General features: G+C 38.2%; 1 protein-coding gene across 2 annotated transcripts in view; it reads right to left on the reverse strand.

Moving 5' to 3' along the window:
- Positions 1-19,352, reverse strand: part of ITPR2 (inositol 1,4,5-trisphosphate receptor type 2) — a 487,005-nt gene that overhangs the window by 208,863 nt on the left and 258,790 nt on the right. For both annotated transcript variants that reach the window (XM_042991994.1, XM_042991993.1), the window contains exons 36-37: positions 17,325-17,467; positions 11,649-11,757 (exon numbers count right to left, since the gene is read on the reverse strand). In XM_042991994.1, coding sequence (XP_042847928.1) covers positions 11,649-11,757; positions 17,325-17,467 — 252 coding nt within the window. The remainder of the gene's footprint in view (positions 1-11,648; positions 11,758-17,324; positions 17,468-19,352) is intronic.

Consider the following 19,352-nt stretch of genomic DNA (forward strand, 5'->3'; position numbering starts at 1 on the left):
GGGACACCAAGTCTCTTCACATAAGAAAGAAACACTCTTTGACAGAGCTGCTGAGAAAGCGAGGAGGCCTTCATGGAGAGTGAGTCTTCATTTAAAGCAAGAAGGTGGAAGGAACAGTTGAAGAAGTTCAGGACAGAGGAGCATTTCCTGAATAGGACAGAGCAGGAGAAGAAGAGTCTGAGAGACTGAGGAGGACAGAAATGGCAGGGTCGGGGCAGGGTCCAGTATACACTGGGGCCAGGCCTGGAAGGATTTTGTGCTTACCCTTTGTGCACTGATGGGTAAAAGCATGGTAGAATCGATACCAGCCGCTTCTCTCAAGAGAGTGAGCAACCAGTAGCCAGAGGTCGTATCTAACTCTATCAAGGCGATGAGGGACTCAGCCAGTCTACACACAGTGCAGCCTATTCATTGAATGTATAGATGAATAAATGACTACACACCATGGTGGTAGGTAGGGAGAAGCCTAAAGCAAGCACCCTTCTCAAAGGTGTGCCCAAGTGTGAGATTATTGCTGGTTGCCACTTACCTTTCGGCAAGTACTTCCCTGATCGCTACACTCTGGTATGTTGAGCGCGAAATCAATGCAATACTTGGAGCAGAATTTAACTGAATGTCTCTGAGTCACTATCTTCACCATTCTGCCATCTATCTGATATTAATTAAAAGTATTTGATCTGATTATAATTGTCCACATGCTCTCATTTGGATTTCGTGCCACCAACTCATTATACCAAGGTGCTATGTTGTGTTCATTAACATATCATGTTGGTTTTCCCTATTCCAGAACAGAAGAACTAGTATAGTCTATAATTTGCATTTTATTTAGAAATTCAGCCAACGGTCAGGAACAACTAAGTAAAGAGAAACCCAACAGTTGCGCTGAGCAATCTGCAAGTATTCAAAATGTTGTGTGTTGTTTCATTTTCAAGCACCAGACAGCATGTGCAGAAACCAAGCCTACCCTGAAAAAATCAGTAAACAGTAGATGTTCAAAATCATTACACACAAGAAGAAATATCTTAAGGTTTTTGGGTGTTATTTTAAACAGGAAAATCATTTTCCTTTGAAAGCCACGGTGACGGCCCTACAGCTTTGCAAACTGATACCAGGATAGAATGAAGACAGTCTGACATTGTGATGGTAAACACCAGCACTGGAGCCAGATGCCCAGTTTTCATCCGTTTTTCTTTTTTTCTGTGTGACTTTGATCAAGATCCTTAACTTTTCTGTGCTATAATTTCCTCAATGTGTTGTTAATGAGAGTTAAATGAAGTAACATTGTAAAGTATTTATGCAAGCAACTGGCTTTTATAACATAGTAAACACCATACAAGGGTTAGCTGTTACTATTACTTAGAGCATGTACCTAAAAGTTGATAAGAATACATTTCCTTTTTTAATATTTTTATTTTAAGATTTCTTGAGCCCTCAGATTCAAACTCCTATAAAAGAAGTAAAAGCCTCAGATAGTGGTTTCAAAAGGTAAAAGCAAATTTAAGTTATAATTGATTTTCCCCAGCATTACTTAATTCTCTGCCATGTGGAGAAGCATCACATGTAGAGTAGACTCAGAAAACCTTGATTCACATCCCTGTTCCGTCAGTTACTAACAGTATGGTTCTTACTAGATCATTGCACCTCCTGGGCCTTAGTCTTCCTATAAAATGGAGATTAAAAATTACTTTCCTATCTCTGAGAGTTACAGTGGGGATCCAAGAGCACACACATTGTTGCTTTGCAAATAGCTTCCCTAGAGATGCACAGTCAGCAAACTTAAGTAACAACAACATCAATAATAATAATGTAGCTTTAGTACCTCACATACAGATTATACACACACACACACACACACACACACACACACACACACACCGTCTCTGAGGACCTGTTCAAATAGGAGTCCAGAAATAAACGTACTGATAGAAAAGGTAACACGTATCAGGCCCAATCTGCTCCACAACCTTTCTATGTCCCTTTTCTTCCTTACGATAGGAACAACACAGAGCAGCTCCAAATACCAACTTTCCCCGTGGCAGGAGATCCTGATGCTACTCGAGATCACAGCTGGACATTGCAGCTAATTACTCTAGCTAAACTCACTCAATGTCCCAGTTTGGATGACTGGGCCTCAGCCTCTCTCCAGAGCCCCAGTTGCTCCCATATTCCCTTGGTTTTCCAGGGGGCTTTTCCTGCTTCTTCTGCAGCCTGAATCGCTTTTTAGTTCTTTCTGGGTCCCTTTCAGCCCTTCCTGAAAGAGAAGCACAGTGGCTGGAGCCTTCCTTCCATTTGCTTGCCTCCAGATCTGGTCATCCTTCTTTAGCTCCAGCCTCCCTTGGCTGAGCTTCCATCATTACTGTGCAGGGTCTGGGGACCCTGCATCCACTCCTCCTTTTGCTTTCCAAGTCAGACAGCAACAAGGATGTCACAGCCACTCCAACATAGTGCTTGCTGCAAGATAATCTCCTCATTGGCCCTCTCTGCCATTGCTCTGTCCACTGCTGGCCCAACTCTGCATGCCAACTATTAAGAAATCTACTATTTCCTGGGCTACAAAGAGATGTAAAGTGAAACTTGAAGTGATAATTCTAGAAGCTACTCCTTGGATACCACTAGTGAAGATCAATGCATTGTTCTTGCAGTAGTCGATAACATTTATTGCTACCATGTGCAAATAAGTCAGTCCATGAACATTTATTGAGCAACGACTCTGTGCAGAGAACAATGCCAGACAATGGGAATACCCCAGTGAATAAGATCACCAGTCTATGCCCTCAATAAGTACAACACTTTATGGAGAATGGAGTGGGACTGAAGAGAGATACACAACCATACCCTCAAAGAATCTCAGCACTCAAGGCCTTCTGGACATTTCTTCATCTTATACATCTTATACATAGGCTAGATGAATAAGATAGATATGCCTATCAAGGCGTTTCTAGTTTATTTAAAATAACAACATAAAGAAAAAAAACCTTCATAAAGCATGATAATAAAGGTTCTATGCTAATAAGACAGACAGGATTTTATAAGAGCTGAAATGTTCATAAACTAGAATAACATGGAGTTATAAGAAACGAATCATGGAATGCTTCCTGAAAAGTTGTTTAACTTAGATTTAGGTGGAAAGAACTAGCATCATAGTTTCATAATATATTAATTTTCATGTGCTTTTCTTTTTGTTCTTCTTTCTTTTCTTTAATCACAATACCATTTTTCATCTACAATCATTAACTACCAAATGTCTTACACTTACTAGAAGCAATGAATGGTTGGCTAAATTTTGAGTACTGATAATGTTTTCATCATGATATTTTAGTCATTGATCCCTACAGAATCACAGCATATCTCAAAAACTACTGAGGCAATGCTGTCAGATTTTAAAACAGAAAAGTAAAGACAAGGTATAATTAAGAATTTTATAAATTTTTTAGGGGCGCCTGGGTGGCTCAGTCAGTTAAGCATCTGACTTCGGCTCAGGCCATGATCTCATGGTTTGTGGGTTTGAGCTCCGCATCAGGCTCTATGCTGACAGCTTAGAGCCTGAAGCCTGCTTCAGATTCTGTGTCTCCCTCTCTCTCTGCTCCTCCCCCACTCATGCTCTGTCTCTCAAAAATAAATAAACATTTAAAAATTAAAAAAAAAGAATTTTATAAATTTTTGAAACAATGAGGTTATAATGACTATAATTGGGTAAACTTAGCAATTTCATAGCTTAACCAGTCACCAGCCAGCTCAGCAATTGAAAGAAGTAAATTTCTATAAACAATTATTGCTTTTATGTCCATCTTAATGATCATTGTCTAGATGAAACTATAATCAAGATTCCAAAGTGAAAGAGTATATTAATTATGTTCTTAAAAAGATCTCTTATTTTAAGGAGACATCAACATATTTTCATATTTCCAACCATCTAGTTATCTAAATTTAAATAACACACACACTCCCAACATACGAATGATTAAGATAGAACAGTATGTGTGCAACATCACTTCTTGTATGTACATAGTTTAAAACAGCATTAGAACATTGCAAAAAAAAGTTGCATTCACCTCTAAAATGTATTTAGTAAGAAAGTCTACAAAACACAGCTGATACTAAAAACCGAAATTTATTTTCCCCTAGCAAAACAGTTATTATCAAATTCTTAAGCTACTGTGCACTCTGTATAGCAATTCTACTTAAATTTGTTTATTTGCCTGCTAGAGAGTAAAATTAGTATGTGCGTAGAAGGTGAATGATTCTGCACAGACTCTTATGATAAGAGTAGCTTGATACACTTTATAAATTTGCAACAATGTGATTACTGTCGAGACTGACAGGTCTGCATATTTGAAGTAGGAGGTAAGCTCCTTAGTATAATTCCTTATTCTTTTTTTGCTGCTCCTCAAAATATGAAATAAGAGATTAGTTACAATGATTTTTTTTTCCTGCTGAGGGGAAGAATAAATTCTTGTTAACTCAGCTGACAGTAAATTTTAGAGTTAAAAAAAAATGATGGAAGATATCTTAAAAATAATTGAAGGCAACATTTCTTAAAGACCTTTATTCCATATCACTCCAGATACCAACTTTTAAATCAAGAAGCCACTATCTGCCATTATTGTTCAATGTGTAAATACCACCTACCCCACCTGGGCATTGGTAAAGATCACAGCTCTCAATTAGATGCTGTGCTGTTTGTTGAATGCCACATTTCCGCAAGGGGCTGCCTATGATGGTCATCTTATAAAGCACTGTTTAGAACTTTTAAATCTAATATTCAGGGTACTAACAATTCAGACCATGATCACAGGGTGGGATGTGGGGAGCTCTGATACTGATCTGTAGGGCTGTTAACAATAAAACCCGAAAAACCCCACAGCTATTGTGTCATAAACTGTTCCCAATCAACTTGGTCTGAAATCTCAAGCCTCTTCCTTAGCAGCTCACTGAATAAAAGGCTTATGCTTTCCAGTATATATGTATGCAAATTTTATCAAGAATAAAATCAAAGAACTCATTTTATTTAGCTGAATATCTGAGAAAATAAAAGGTTATGATTATAAGTCATATAACCTGTGTGGCTCCAATATGCTGATTAAGAGTGTGAGCTCAGGAGCCAAAATGTCTGGGCTGGTTTACCAGCTCTCTTCCGCCTGTTGGATGTGTGACCTTATACTCCATACCTGTTTCCTCACTAGTGAAAGGGAGGTAAGAGGACCTCCTATAACATGGGCTTGAAGATGAAAATAATAATACATATAAAGGATCAGGAACAGGATCTGATACACAGTAAGCTCCTGATAAATGTTGGGCTGTTACCATTTATAAAAACCAGTGGTTAAAACCACTCCATAGCTATTATAGAGGAAGTTTCTATTAATTCCAAGGATATTGGCATTTTAACCCGAACATTTTAAGAATATTGAATTTGACTAAAATATCTTTGTTGTCCTGTAGATTATATGTATGTCAGTGTAATTTATGAGTAGATAGCAATATATTCTCAGGGGAAATTATGACTGGCATTCCACATAGGTCAACTTCTCTGACTGCCGCCTAAGTAAAGTAACTTTACCAGTTCCACAGGCTATCAGCGAATACTTTCAGGACTCATTATCTTTTCCAGTTCTAAACTACAGAAGCTACATGTTATGTATTTAGGATCAGAGCTTATAGACTATATTTATGATTTATATATGTTTTTTTATGAGAGAAATAATTTGTAATGCTCTATAAATCTTAATGGACATGTCTACTAAAGAGTGTAAGATGAAGAAAAAAAATCTTTAAACCAAACCAATCCTCTGAACAAAGTCCTTATTGTTTCCTGCTCCCCCTCATCAGCTCACCTCTAACGAACCCACAAAAGCTTGTATCTCCATTACCACCTCAGGTAAATGCTTATCAGGTATAGACCTGAAATGTCTTTAAATACATAAAACAGGGGCGCCTGGTTGGCTCTGTCCGTTGAGCATCCGACTCAATTTCGGCTCAGGTCATGATCTCATGGTTCATGAGATTGAGCCTTGCATCAATCTCTGTGCTATCAGCAGGTGGAGGCTGCTTGGGATTCTCTCTTCCTCTCTCTGCCCCTCCCCCCAACATAAATAAACATTTAAAAAACATGCAAAATAATGGTGTGGTGCTATAATTACACTGCTCTGTTCAACAGCACACATATGCTATCAAGTTATGTCTTTTTTTGTGGTAGAGAGGTCATAGAAATAAGAGTGGGACAAAATGGCTTAAAGGATCGAGAACATTTGAAATCTCACTGCCCTAAAGCCATTTTAAAACATTCCTTCTCTTGCTTCTCTCCCCAGATGGTCAACATACATTTTTATTTTTTTATTTTTTAAATGTTTTTATTTATTTATTTTGACAGAGAGAGAGAGAGAGAGAGAGAGAGAGCGCATGCCCGTGTGAGTGGGGGAGGGGCAGAGAAAGAATCCCAAGTAGGCTCCACACTGTCAGCACTGAGCCTGATGCAGGGCTTGAAGCCACAAACTGTGAGATCATGACCTGAGACAAAAACAAGTTGGATGTTGAACCAACTGAGCCACTCACGCACCCCTACATATTTTTTAATGCAAATAAATATACCAGCTGTTGTTACCTATAAAATGCTTCCAAACATGACCAATCCCAAAGGGACTTCAAGGTTGTTAGAATTATATCCTTTGTAATTTTTTTTTTTTGCTTTCCTACCAGAATCACCTAAGCAAACAATACTTACATGGAATTTTTATAAAACTCTAGTAATTTTTCCCTTTAAGGACTTTTTATATATAATTTTCATGTTTTATCCTTCAATAAAAATAAGTACTATAATTTATACTATAACATATGGTACATGTATGATCACTAGATGATTCACACAGAGACACACATAACAGAAAATTAAATTTTCCTCTACTTATAATAGTCTATTGGAAATCTTCAAGCTATTGTCCATCGTATTTCTCAAATTTTTGGCACAAACTAAGAAACATGAAACAAGGAACAATACTAAGTAAAATTCATCTAGGAATTGCAATCATAGTATTATAAATTATAAATGTTTTTAAATAATTGACTATCACATAAAATGTAATTACATGATGATTCTACTTAATATATCACACAGAGAATTGGGGCGCCTAGGTGGCTCAGTCGGTTAAGCATTCACTTTTGGTTCGGGTATGATCTCATAGTTCATGAGTTCAAGCCCCACATCAGGCTCTCTGCTGTCAGTGCAAAGCCTGGAGCCTGCTTCGGATTCTGTGTCTCACTCTCTCTCTGCCCCTTCCCCACTCGTGCTTTGTCTCTCTTCCTCTCTCAAAAGTAAATAAACATTTAAAAAAATTTTTTTAAATATATCATACAGAGAAGGCAAATAAAATCAGAAAACTGAGATCTTAGAGTTGGAAATTGCTTCAAAGAGCATCAAACTCAACCATGAAGTAAATTTGTGCTTCATTGTTCTATTTTATTTTAATTTTATCAGCTACACAAACAGACACAACTTCGGATATCAGAGACCAAAGAAACATAAATGTAAATGGTGATTTTTTTTAAGGTTTTAAATTTAAACAGGTGGAGTCTCAAACGTATCCCTGCACTTTTTGCAAGTTCATGGCACATCACTTTGCATTTATAAAAGACCTATATTAGTACCTGTTTTTGCTAACTGAAAGAACTCTGAAGATTTTCACTTCTACAACAAAAGGCAAAAGCAAAAAAGGCATTCAACGTTTGCTTTGCCGGAGAGCTGGACAGCTATTATAGAGGCAGCAGGGACCTCAAGCAGTGGGAATGGCCCCACCAAACTCCTTCCCTGGGAACCACACTCAGCATCGCAACATGAAGTCACCAGAGTTTTGAGTTGTGTCTGTGAGCACCTGTGCTTTGTTTTTATTTATTCTGTGCATTCGTTAGCAAGGTGCGCCCTGAGGTATTGGAAAAGCCTTAGAGAGACTGTATTTTAGGCCTAGGAATGCATGAAAAATTTCCATATAAATTAATGGTGCAGGGGTGCCTGGGTGGCTCGGTCAGTTCAGCATCTGACTCTTGATTTCAGCTCAGGTCATGATCTCAAGATTGTGAGACTGAGCCCCGCGTTGGGCTCTATACTGAGTGTCGAGCCTGTGGGGGAATCTCTCTCTCCCTTTTTTTTTCTGCCCCTCTTCTGCTCTCTCTCTCTCTCTCTCTCCCTCTCTCTGTCTGTCTCAAAATAAATAAACATTTAAAATCGATTAATTAATGAATGGTAATCGCTTATTTATTTTACACCATTCCACTTTGGGATAGCAGAGGAAACCTGTATTAGGATAGCTAGTGTGAAAAACCCTGGTATGAATTTGCTGTTTTGACTTCTGAGAGATCTTTTGGAAATGCTTTGATACACAGATAGTAGAAAAACAGTTGATGGTAGAAATCCAGATATTAGACAAGATATTAGGTACCTTCTGTGACTTCACACCATTCCGAGTGTCTCCACATTACAAATGTGGAGATAACACCACCAGCCCCACGTATTTCCTAGAACCGTCCAAAGGTAGCAAAGTATGTTAAAATACTTTGAAAACAGCAAAGGGCTATAAATTCAAAGCATTTTTTGTTACATTCATTTACATTTATACTGTCCTACCCAGCAATTTTAATCAGCCACAAGTAAACACTCCATCTATGTACTACATGTCATTTCTCACTGTCAGTAAAAGAATCATTGTGATATATTGAATGGTGGCCCTCCACACATGTGTCTATGTCCTAACCTCCAGAACCAGTGAATATGCTACATGGCAAGAGGATTTTGCAGATGTGATTAAGAATCTTAAGATAGGGGGAGTATACTGGATTATCTAGGTGGGTCCGATATAAGCCTAAGTATAAGAGGGAGGCAGAAGGGTCAGAGTAAGAGAAGGAGAAATGACAGTGGAGTGTGTGTGTCTGAGAGAGAGCACGTGGTGGTGGTTGGGGGCCGGGGAGGTTGGAGGATGCAATGTTGCTGGCTTTGAAGATGGTGGACTGAGTCACAAGCCAAGGAATGCAGGAGGCTCTAGAAACTAGAAAAGGCAAAGAAAGAAATTCTCCCTTACAGTCTCCAGATAGAATGTATCCCTGCCAATACCTTGATTTCAGGCTTTTGACCTCCCAAACTATAAGGTAATAAACTTGTGTGATTTTAAACCACTAAATTTTTGGTAAATGGAAAACTAATACAATCATGAAAACAGCCTATGATCCTGCTACCGATAATCAGGCTTTTTTTTTTTTTTTTCTGAGAGCACACAATGAATGTAAAATAATAGTTTTGATCATTTTCTGAATCTATCGCGAGAGTCATTTCACCCAGAGTGGTGAATCATTTAACTCCCCTCCACTGACACGAATAATTGAGCTAATTTAAGTCCTGGTCTGGAATTTGCTGTGTGACCTCAGGCAAATCACATAACCTCTCTGGGTCTCAATGACATTATTTATAAATACTTGGGCTACATACTCAGAAATAGCCTGAAGTGTCATAAAAGAGAGGCACAATGTATTTTGGTAATTCTATTGAGAAAGTCATCATCGCTGACTGGAACAACTGTTAAGTACCACCCATCAGAGCTCCTCCACAAAAATATCACTAGGAGTTATCGAGGTTTGTCTGGATTTTAGCAATACATGATTCCAAATGTTCAGTGCAGGATAAGCCTGAGGGACATGTCAGGCACACATTAACACAGATTTCTGGAGGTAAATGGATGAGGAAGAGTGGGGGGAGAAAGCACTAGGGACATAAGAGAGAGTCTGGAATATGAAAGCAGTGCAGAGCCCCTGGAAGTTTCTGAAAGGCTTTTATGATCTCTGCAGACTATTCCAGGAGTCGTCTTGCACATGAGCTGTGGCATGTGCAGTGGCTCTTGGCAAGCTGTGTCACTCATCTCCTTATCCCCAGTGACCAGGCACAATAACCAGTATTTAATATGGCTCACAGTATATGTGTTAAATGACTGAGTGAATAAGCCCAACTAGCCTTTCTCATCTTAACTCTTCCCTAAGGGCTATGTCCTGGTGGTGCCATTCACATAATATCATGTCAATGGCGCCTCTTGGACTTTTGAAAACAGCATCTCTGCCTCCCTTCCAGCTCTGTCTCAGAGAGGCAGGCTACTGGAGTCTTGTAGGCAAGGGATAGTGAAAGCCTGAACCAGTGAGAGCAGTGGGAATGGAAAGGAGAAACAGGCGCCAGCATGATTTAGGGTGGTTTGGGAGATACACTCAAATACTCTTGACTAGTCAAAGTAAAATCTTCTTTGATTTCTTTCTTATTTTCCTTGAGAATAGTTCAATAATAATCTGTTACATAAAAGTGCAACTCTTATCATGTATCTCCTGTTAACCACAAGTTACTATTACCGTAAACCTCACTCCTCTGTCAAAAATTTATATTGACCCCATTTTTCTATTTAGGATCTAGTACTTCAGTCAAAATCAAACCATCTAGAGCAATATTTTAAGGAACTGGAAAAAGACAACAAGGAAGTCTGAAATTTACCATTTTTTACAAGTATGCCAAAAACTCAGACCTATGAGCATTTTTCTTGAGTCCTAGGTCATAGAAGCATTTGCCAAAATAGCACTAACAACCTTTATTTCCATAATTTGCTTTCCAAAGATAGATGATATGATGAAGAGAATTAATGCAAAGCAAGAGTCATTTTGAGTATAAAGCAAGCCTCTGATTCAAATGGAGTATTTTGAAGTTATACCCCTTCAATGAATACCCAAGATGCCATTACATTTATTTTCTATGGATTAAGTTAAAAACGACAACAACAACAACAACAAAAAACTACCACTATGATCTTTTTGGAATTAGATAGCATATACATAAATTAATAAATAAATTCTTCCAATTTTAAATATATCAGATGATGAGTATTTATGGAATCATACCAAAAGTTATTAAGGAACATGTACACATTTTGTTTGATACCTAAGAGTTATAGGTATAGGTAGCTAGCTTAAAAAAAAAAAAAAAAAAAACCTCCCCTGGATTTATATTTTATACTTAAGTGTATCACCTTGGGTATTAAACATGCTGCTAGCTATCTCCTAATGAGCACCTGAGCTGTCATTTTTAATAACAGAATGACAATTATTATCTCTAAGTTCTACTCCCTGAGAATAATTTGTGCAATACTTAATACAGGTAAGAATAGAAACATGCTATTTCGCTTATAAAAAATAGTATTATTTTATAGTACCTGTCATAACATTATAGAAAATGGAACAGACAATTATTTACAATAAAAGATCAACATGTGCCCAAGTGCATGGGCCATTTCAATACTCAGCAGAACTTTATACGAAATTTTAATCATGAATCTCAGTTGTTCATTGTAAAAAAGGTCATTGGTCTACATGAGAAAAATACACATATTCAAGATAAAATATAATAAAACAAATAACCCAAATATTTAGCCATTCTAATCTTAGTTGTTTTTTTTTCTCAATTCAAAGCAGACACGAAAGACGAATGCCATAAAAACTGAGATTATCTAATTCATCTAAGTACACATGCCATCAGTACGTAATACAAGCAATCGTATCATAGCCTGTGTAATTCATTGGTTACAGTATTCTAGAAATTTTACTTGATTTTCAAGTACTAAACATTAAAACCATATTACCTCTTCCACAAAGCTGTCTTTCTTCTCTAGCATTTCTCGTAAAGTCTGGAGAATTTTAATGCACAACTTTTCTTCCTTCTCCATCAGTTTCTTTGTATGATTAATCAACCTGAAAGCAAAACATGAAACCTTAAATACAACAGTGATTTCTCTTTGAGCTATATACTAACATATAACTAGAGGGAAAAAAAATCACACTATTACTTGAAAATATGAAGTAAACAAGATACCTATTTTAAAAACTTTTTAAATTACACTTAAGCTCATAAACTTTGTATTACAAACCATCCTTTCTTTTATAGGTGGTATATCTCAGTGCTTTTAAATTTATTCAAGTAGCGTACTTTTAGTGGGACACAATACTCTAAAAGACAATGAGACACTGATGATGTTTAATCCCATCGTATGAACTAAAGCAATTTGAGTAGTAGAGAAATATGAGTATTTGTAGCATATTACATTTCATTATGTTGTACTATATTATTTTCTCTGTACTGTGTTACCTTAATGATACAGGTGCTGTAGCAGTATACAACACTGCAACCTTAGCATAATGGGCTGCTTTCCAGTTTGCATTAATAATAATAATGTGCTATTTTTTACTGCTAGGACTTGGTAGAAATCGGCGGTTTTGTAATTAGAAGCAGAAAACAACAACAAAGTAACATCAAGACAGTCTATCCATTTATTTATTTTTTATTTTTTTTATTTTAGAGAGGGATGGGAGAGGGGCAGAGGGGGAGAGAGGGAGGGAGGGAGGGAGGGAGGGAGGGAGAGAGAGAGAGAGAGAGAGAGAGAGAGAGAGAGAGAGAGAGAACCTTAAGTAGGCTCCATGTTTAACATGGATCCTGATGCAGGGCTCAATCCCATGACCCTGGGATCATGACCTGAGCTGAAATCAAGAGTCAGATGCTCAACTGATTGAGCCACCCAGGTGCCCCTCCATTGACTATTTTACTATAATTTGGGCATAAACTCTAATTTTGTAGTGGTAACCTTTGCACTGGTGTCCTCTCAGGAGAAGAGTTTGAGGATCACATCCTCAAGAACTCAAAACCAAGCAAAATATTTATAATCACTATTTATAGTTTAACATATATAACTCTTAAAAAGCTGGCTCCTACAATGACCCTGTGAGATATGTCTTCCTAGAAAAACAAAATGATGTCAAACATAATGTAATGGTCCCATTTCAGTGACATAACAGGAGTACCATGGGGAAACCCTGAGGAAAAGTGAGCTTTCACTAGATAATACCTAGTCAGTGGTTATCAGGCGTCAAGGTGAAGTACGAGGACTTCCCATGGATTCTCTCAGTTCATCCTCACAACAATGCTACACGTTCTATTATCGGGCTCATGAGAAAACTGAGGTCCAGAGAGATAAAGCAACTTGCCTGCAGTTACACAATCATTAAGTGGTGGGATCTGGAAACAGACCCACATCCATCTGACTACAGAGCCAAGATTCTGAAGCACCATTCTGTGGTGACACCATGCATTTACTAATCTCTTGAGTCTCAGAGTTACTGTGAAGAGAGTCCCCACACAGCCACCTCTATATGATATGATAAGTGTTACAGTACAGGTAATGACAAATACCATAAACTAGACAAAGAAATGATTACGTTCTGTTGGGGGAGTTTCCTAGGGCTGATCAGAGGTTTCAGTGAAGAGATAACTTCTAACAATGAAGATTTCACCTGGCAGAGAAAGGTGGGGAGGGAAGGCATCCTTCCAAAGGGCACAATATGAACAAAGGGCAGAGGCAGAAAGCTGACCATCATGTCCAGGAAATGATAAGTACTCCAACTGCCAGCTGACACATGAAGACATGAAAGAAGACAGGGTAAGACATGCAATCTGAAAAGAAGGAACTGGGAATATTATGCTAAACAGTGGACTTTACTCTATAGAAAATAGGGAACCACTATTATCAAGGACCTGAATGGCCCTGCCCACATGTGAAAGACAACATGGAAGAGTGAGAACAAGGCCAGGGGTGAACAGGGCATGTGATGGGGTTATGATGCAAGAAGTAATAGAGAAATAAAATAGCCAGGACTTGGTAAGTAATGACAAATGGGAAATAGAAGAAGAGGAGGAAGGGCAGATCATAGACACCTGAAATTTATAGACTGGGTGAACAGATGGACAGCAATACTTTTCAATGATACCTAGGTCATGCTGAAGGAATAGCATGCAGGAAAGGAAAAGTGATTTCCTCTTAGACATGTGAACTCGGACAAGGTGTTCTAGATCCACGCGGTCAGGCTCAGCAGGCAGAATAATTCTTCTAGAGTTCTCCTTGCAAGAAAAATATCTGCCTTCCTGAAACTTCTGTTATTTGGTCTTTTCTTTCACGTAGTAGTCTTTGAATCCATTAAAATAGTTTTGGTGGGCATTGTCAATTTCTTTTTATTTTTTTCTCTCAGACTATTTTAATTTTCTTTAACTCCTCTTAGATAAATACTTAATTTACTAATGATTTGCAAATAGCAAGCATAAAGGTGAATACCATCTTCTAGGGGTTTATACAAGGTATTTGCCCATTACATAATGTTTGGTTGAGTAAAATCCATGGCCTTCTAATATTTTTTCTATGATCTATGCAAAAATAAATTTCATGAAACAACTCACCATATAAATACAGGTGTATTAAACTAACACAAAAGTTACTTTTACTATATGAGATGCACTCTGATTTTTATATCTTCCCCTAATTCATTTTTTAAATTAGTGGCTGCCTCTCCTTCTAAATTAGTTTTTAAACTCATAAGTGAAACACATCCCACAGTGTGATAAACACTGAGATTATCCTTCATAAGGGAGGAGTAAGTGGTGATTTGAATATTGTAACCAGATGCCTTAAAGGTTAACACCCACATTGACCTGTTCTCTCTTTATTCTCTTCTCTCTCCATATGACAAAATAGACATATGCATTTGGGTTCTTTCCTGGGATCTATCCCTCACATTCTCCAGCAGACCCATCTGAGTCAACATGTTCCAAGAATGAAATTCATTTGAGGAAGTCAGAAGCCCCACTAAGGCCTTGGACCTAAGCTGTATTCTCTAGCTAAGCTTTACCAGAGAGCTCTGCACAGTAATACAAGGGCTCTTGCATAGCTATTAATAAAGTTGGATTCTAATTTCATTAGATATCCTTGCAAATAAAACCCTTGGTTCTTCACAGAGTTAGGGAAAGGGTAGGATAATCACTAGAGCAGAAAACAGATATTCCCAAGTCGCTGGCCATACTAAAATCATAATAACACAAAAATCTCTTCTCTAACCACTAAAGTATGTGACATTTTTTTTTCCCATCTCGGTGTATTATCTGTAATATGTTCCCACTATTATTTCGCTCTGTTTCTCTCCTTTTAGATACTGGGTGTTGCAACGGATTTGCTTTCAGCACATTTGCAGCACAGGTCAATATTTTTTTGGCATTTTGAGTTAACTTTATATCATCTTTTCATAGACGTATATCTTTAAGATCTAGACTGGTGCACTCCAACATAACATTTTCTGCAATAATTGAAATGTTGCATACCTGTGCTATAAATTTGTTGGCTACTAGCTACATATGGCTCTTAAGCACTTAAAATGTGGCAAATGTGACTGAGGAACTGAATATTTTATTTTTATTTTTTTTTTAATTTTTTTTTAATGTTTATTTATTTTTGAGACAGAGAGAGACAGAGCATGAACAGGGGAGGGTCAGAGAGAGGGAGACACAGAATCTGAAACAGGCTCCAGGCTCTGAGCTGTCAGCACAGAGCCCGACGCGGGGCTCGAACTCACAGACCACGAGATCATGACCTGAGCCGAAGTAGGACGCTTAACTGACTGAGCCACCCAGGCGCCCCTATTTTATTTTTATTTTTATTAACTTAAATTTTAACTTGAATAGCTATGTGTAGTTCGTAACTATTGTATTGACAGCCTCATTCTTGACACTGAGCCAGCCAACTTTTTTCCTCAAGAGCCAAAGAGTAAACGATTAGGCTGTGTGGGCCGTATATACAACCTCTGTGGCCACCAGCTGACGCTGGTATGATAGCCACACAGACAATATGTAAATGAAAGTGTGTAGCTATGTTTCAAAAAACTTTATTTGTAAAAATGATCAAAAGGACCACTGTACCCTGAAGCCAGAGGTTGCCAGTCCTGTTCTAGATTATCAACCCTCTGGGATATATCTGTAGTATCATATGAATTTCCTGGAGTTAAAATTCTCATTTATTACCCACTTTTCATTTTTTATATTTTTATTACCCACTTTCTAATTAATATTCTATGCATTGATATACATTCACAGGAGGTAAAGGATATTTCCCAAAGGCCCTATTTTTTATATTGAATTACTACCCAATATCTCTACTGAATTTTTTTTCTAATGGCTTCCACAGTCATCAGTTTTGCAGATACTCTGGACCTCTTCATTTAAAAATTCTTGTTAGGAGACTGGCAAGTGTCCAGACAAACACATTCTTTCCAGTCCCTATAAGACGGAGAGGGTCTAGAGCCAAGAATCCATGATTCAGGCCATAATACAGAAACACCACCCATTCAACATGATTCTTGTAGTCAGTTCTTCTCATCCTGTATCTTGTTTTCTCTCTGCAAATCCCAGCTTTAATTGGAAAAAGCAAGAACACACTTCTTGTGTCCCCCAGTCCTTCCATTTCTGCCTCAGTGCATCACAGTCAACAGAGGGGGTTTTGAGACCTCTTTGAGCAATGTCCTCAACGACACAGGAATTAGCTGTGATGGATAATGGTCAAGGGGTTGGCAGCCAACTAACTGTGATGGATAATGGTCAAGGGGTTGGCAGCCTCCTCCGACTGTCCATCCAGATACTCTTCCCAAGAAGACCAAGTACACCTGACCAGCCATCATGAGTGAATTACTCAATGAGCGCCCTCAGCATTATGATATGTCTCTTTTTTTTCTGGAGATGGTTACATTTTCTGTCAGAACTTGCAGCTCTTCCTTGAGAATTGCTCATTTACCATGAAAATGGAAATATTCTAGGATAAACACATCAGCTATACTAGATCTGACAATTCCACAAAAATGCTGAGAGAAACAAGTAAATGAGAAGGCTGCAGACGAGGAAGATCAAGGCAGCATGGCCGAGTGCTGGGCAGAGACGTCACAGCTCTTCATCTGAAGCATGCCTCAGCCTTCTCACCACTAAAATGAGGCTGAGACGTCAATCTCTCAGAGTGTTCGTGCAGATAGATGATACAAGAGGTAAGCACACGGAGGACAACGATGCACACAGTAGGGCCTCAATAAATGCTAGTTCCCCTTCCTTCCTCTCTGTTAAAGACAATAAGTGACTTGAAACAGGAATCTTTTGGAAGGTCACCCCATATGGTTATAGTGAGGAATTAGAACCAAAAAAACAATTGCATGTGAAATTTTGTGCCCAATAATGACACATTTCATCTTCAGGAAATTTCAGCAAAATATAACTTGACCTTCATCAAAGAGAAATTTCAATTGAATCAAGTTAATTATTTTGGAAGTATATTTTAACATGCATTTCAGACCTTTCACGTACTCTGTGGACTATCATTATGTACCAGCAGAGTAAAAAGCAGAAATGTGCTAGAGGCCATCTTGGTTTGGTAACACAAGCAGAATCTCCGATTGTACACACTTACTTGGACATGAAAGCACCACATCTTATTCTTGCATCACTCCCCTCAGGGAACAGTAGTTCTGGACTATACAACACATCAACCAACACCGAGAACTCAGCCTGCATCATTGGGCTGAACTGTTGTTCCAAGGAGGCCACAACATCCTGAGAAATAAAGCACAAGAGAACCCATGTGAAGATCTAAATCAGACTTCATACTTTTAAGATATGACAGGCTAAGAATACTAACCAGAAATGAGACTTGGAATTTCAGAGATGCACCCTACCTTCCCATGGCATCAAAAGTCTGTGCTTTAAGTACAGTCTGGTTTTCTATATGAGTACTGCTTGGGCCACCTTTTTCATTTACAAGATAAGAGAAGGGTGGGTAGGTAGATGACTTCTAAGGATATATATACAAAGTGAAAAGTCAGTAAAGCCACTGTGATGAGCCCTATAGTATCTAGGATTTTAACAGAGACCCGGTAGGTATTCAGCAAATTAGGCTAAAGTGGGATATTCTTTGAGGAACAGATAAAAAATAAAAAGATTCTCTATGTGTTTCTGGTCATCTGGAACTAACCATATCTTCCAACGGGGAAATCCCTTGATATGATATTTGAAGCAGTATTAGCACTTCACAGGGATTTTATGACATTTAATACTATTTCAAATTACTTTTTTTTCCCCAATTTTTCTAGAGAGAGAGCACACAGGCAGGGAGAAGGGCAAAGGGAGAAAGGAGGGAGAGAATCTCAAGCAGTCTCCATGCCCAGTGCAGAGCCTGACGTGGGGCATGATCCAACGACCATGAGATCATGACCTGAGCCCAAATCAAAAGTCAGACACTCAACTGACTGAGCCACCCAAGTGCCCCTCAAATTACATTTTTTGATAGACATTACTGGTCACCTAACCAAGAGCTTTTCTTCACCCTTCTTGCTAACAGAATTCCCATGTTGTTTCTCAATTAGGGAGCAACGTCCTCAGGGAGATGAGGCCCCTCAGCCTAGGGTCATGGTTGATTAGTATAAGCCAATAATGGTCATTCCAGTTCCCCTCCCAGTGATTAGTCTAAGCATGATTATGTGACACAGTCCTGGCTAACAGGACATCGGGTGAGGCTTGCTAAGCAGAGACGGTGGTGTGTGTTAGGGGAGGAAGGGGCATACTCTTTGGAAACTACCTAAGGCTCTCAAGACAGCTTGAGAATGTGAACCCAAAATGTGAGGCAGCCCTCATAAGACCTTTGGAGACCAGCCTTAAGCTGAAAGCCAACAGACCAACAGTGTCAGTGCCCTGATCTATTGAGCTACTAAATTAACCAATGCAGGAAGAGTCCCAACTCCAGATTCCTTGCTATGTGGAATGATGTATTTTTTTTTATTGTTTAAGCCACTTTTAGTTAAAATCGTGTTAATTATAGCTGAATGCCTTCGCACCGACATGTTTCTAAAATGGTCTGTGGGCAGTGACAATTTACTGAACATTCTTTAATGACTAACGCATCCCTTTTTTGTTTTTAAAATAACTGTGTTAAAAGACAAAAAAAAATCTCACACAAAGCAATATTATTTTTCCTTTTATTTATTTATTTTTATTTAAATCCAAGTTAGTGAACATATAGTGTAATGATGGTTTCAGGAGTAATTTCACCCATACCTGTGACATATTTTGTTAAGCAGAAAACTGGTGTCAATTGTTTTTTGTTACTTTCAGCTATAGCAGCACAGATGGGGGTACCACCTCTCTTCATTTCTTATGTCTAGATTTCGGGAGTTAACTCTTGCTGGATTCTTTGTTTCCTTTTTAGCAAAAGTGACCATTTCTACTTCAACTATTCTAATAAGCTTTCTGAGAAAATTCTGACGACAGGTAAAAGAAACTACCAGGAAGGAAATAACATAAATCGGAAACTAGATATTATAAAGGTGGGAAGAAAATCTGCTTATCAACTATAACCATATTTAATAAAATGTCACTAAAAGGTGCCTATTTTTCAGATTACCTCTCTTCATTTTATTTACTAAGCAAATTGTGCTCAGGTTCC

The sequence above is a fragment of the Panthera tigris genome, chromosome B4 (assembly GCF_018350195.1).
Source record: "Panthera tigris isolate Pti1 chromosome B4, P.tigris_Pti1_mat1.1, whole genome shotgun sequence".
Taxonomy (NCBI): domain Eukaryota; kingdom Metazoa; phylum Chordata; class Mammalia; order Carnivora; family Felidae; genus Panthera; species Panthera tigris.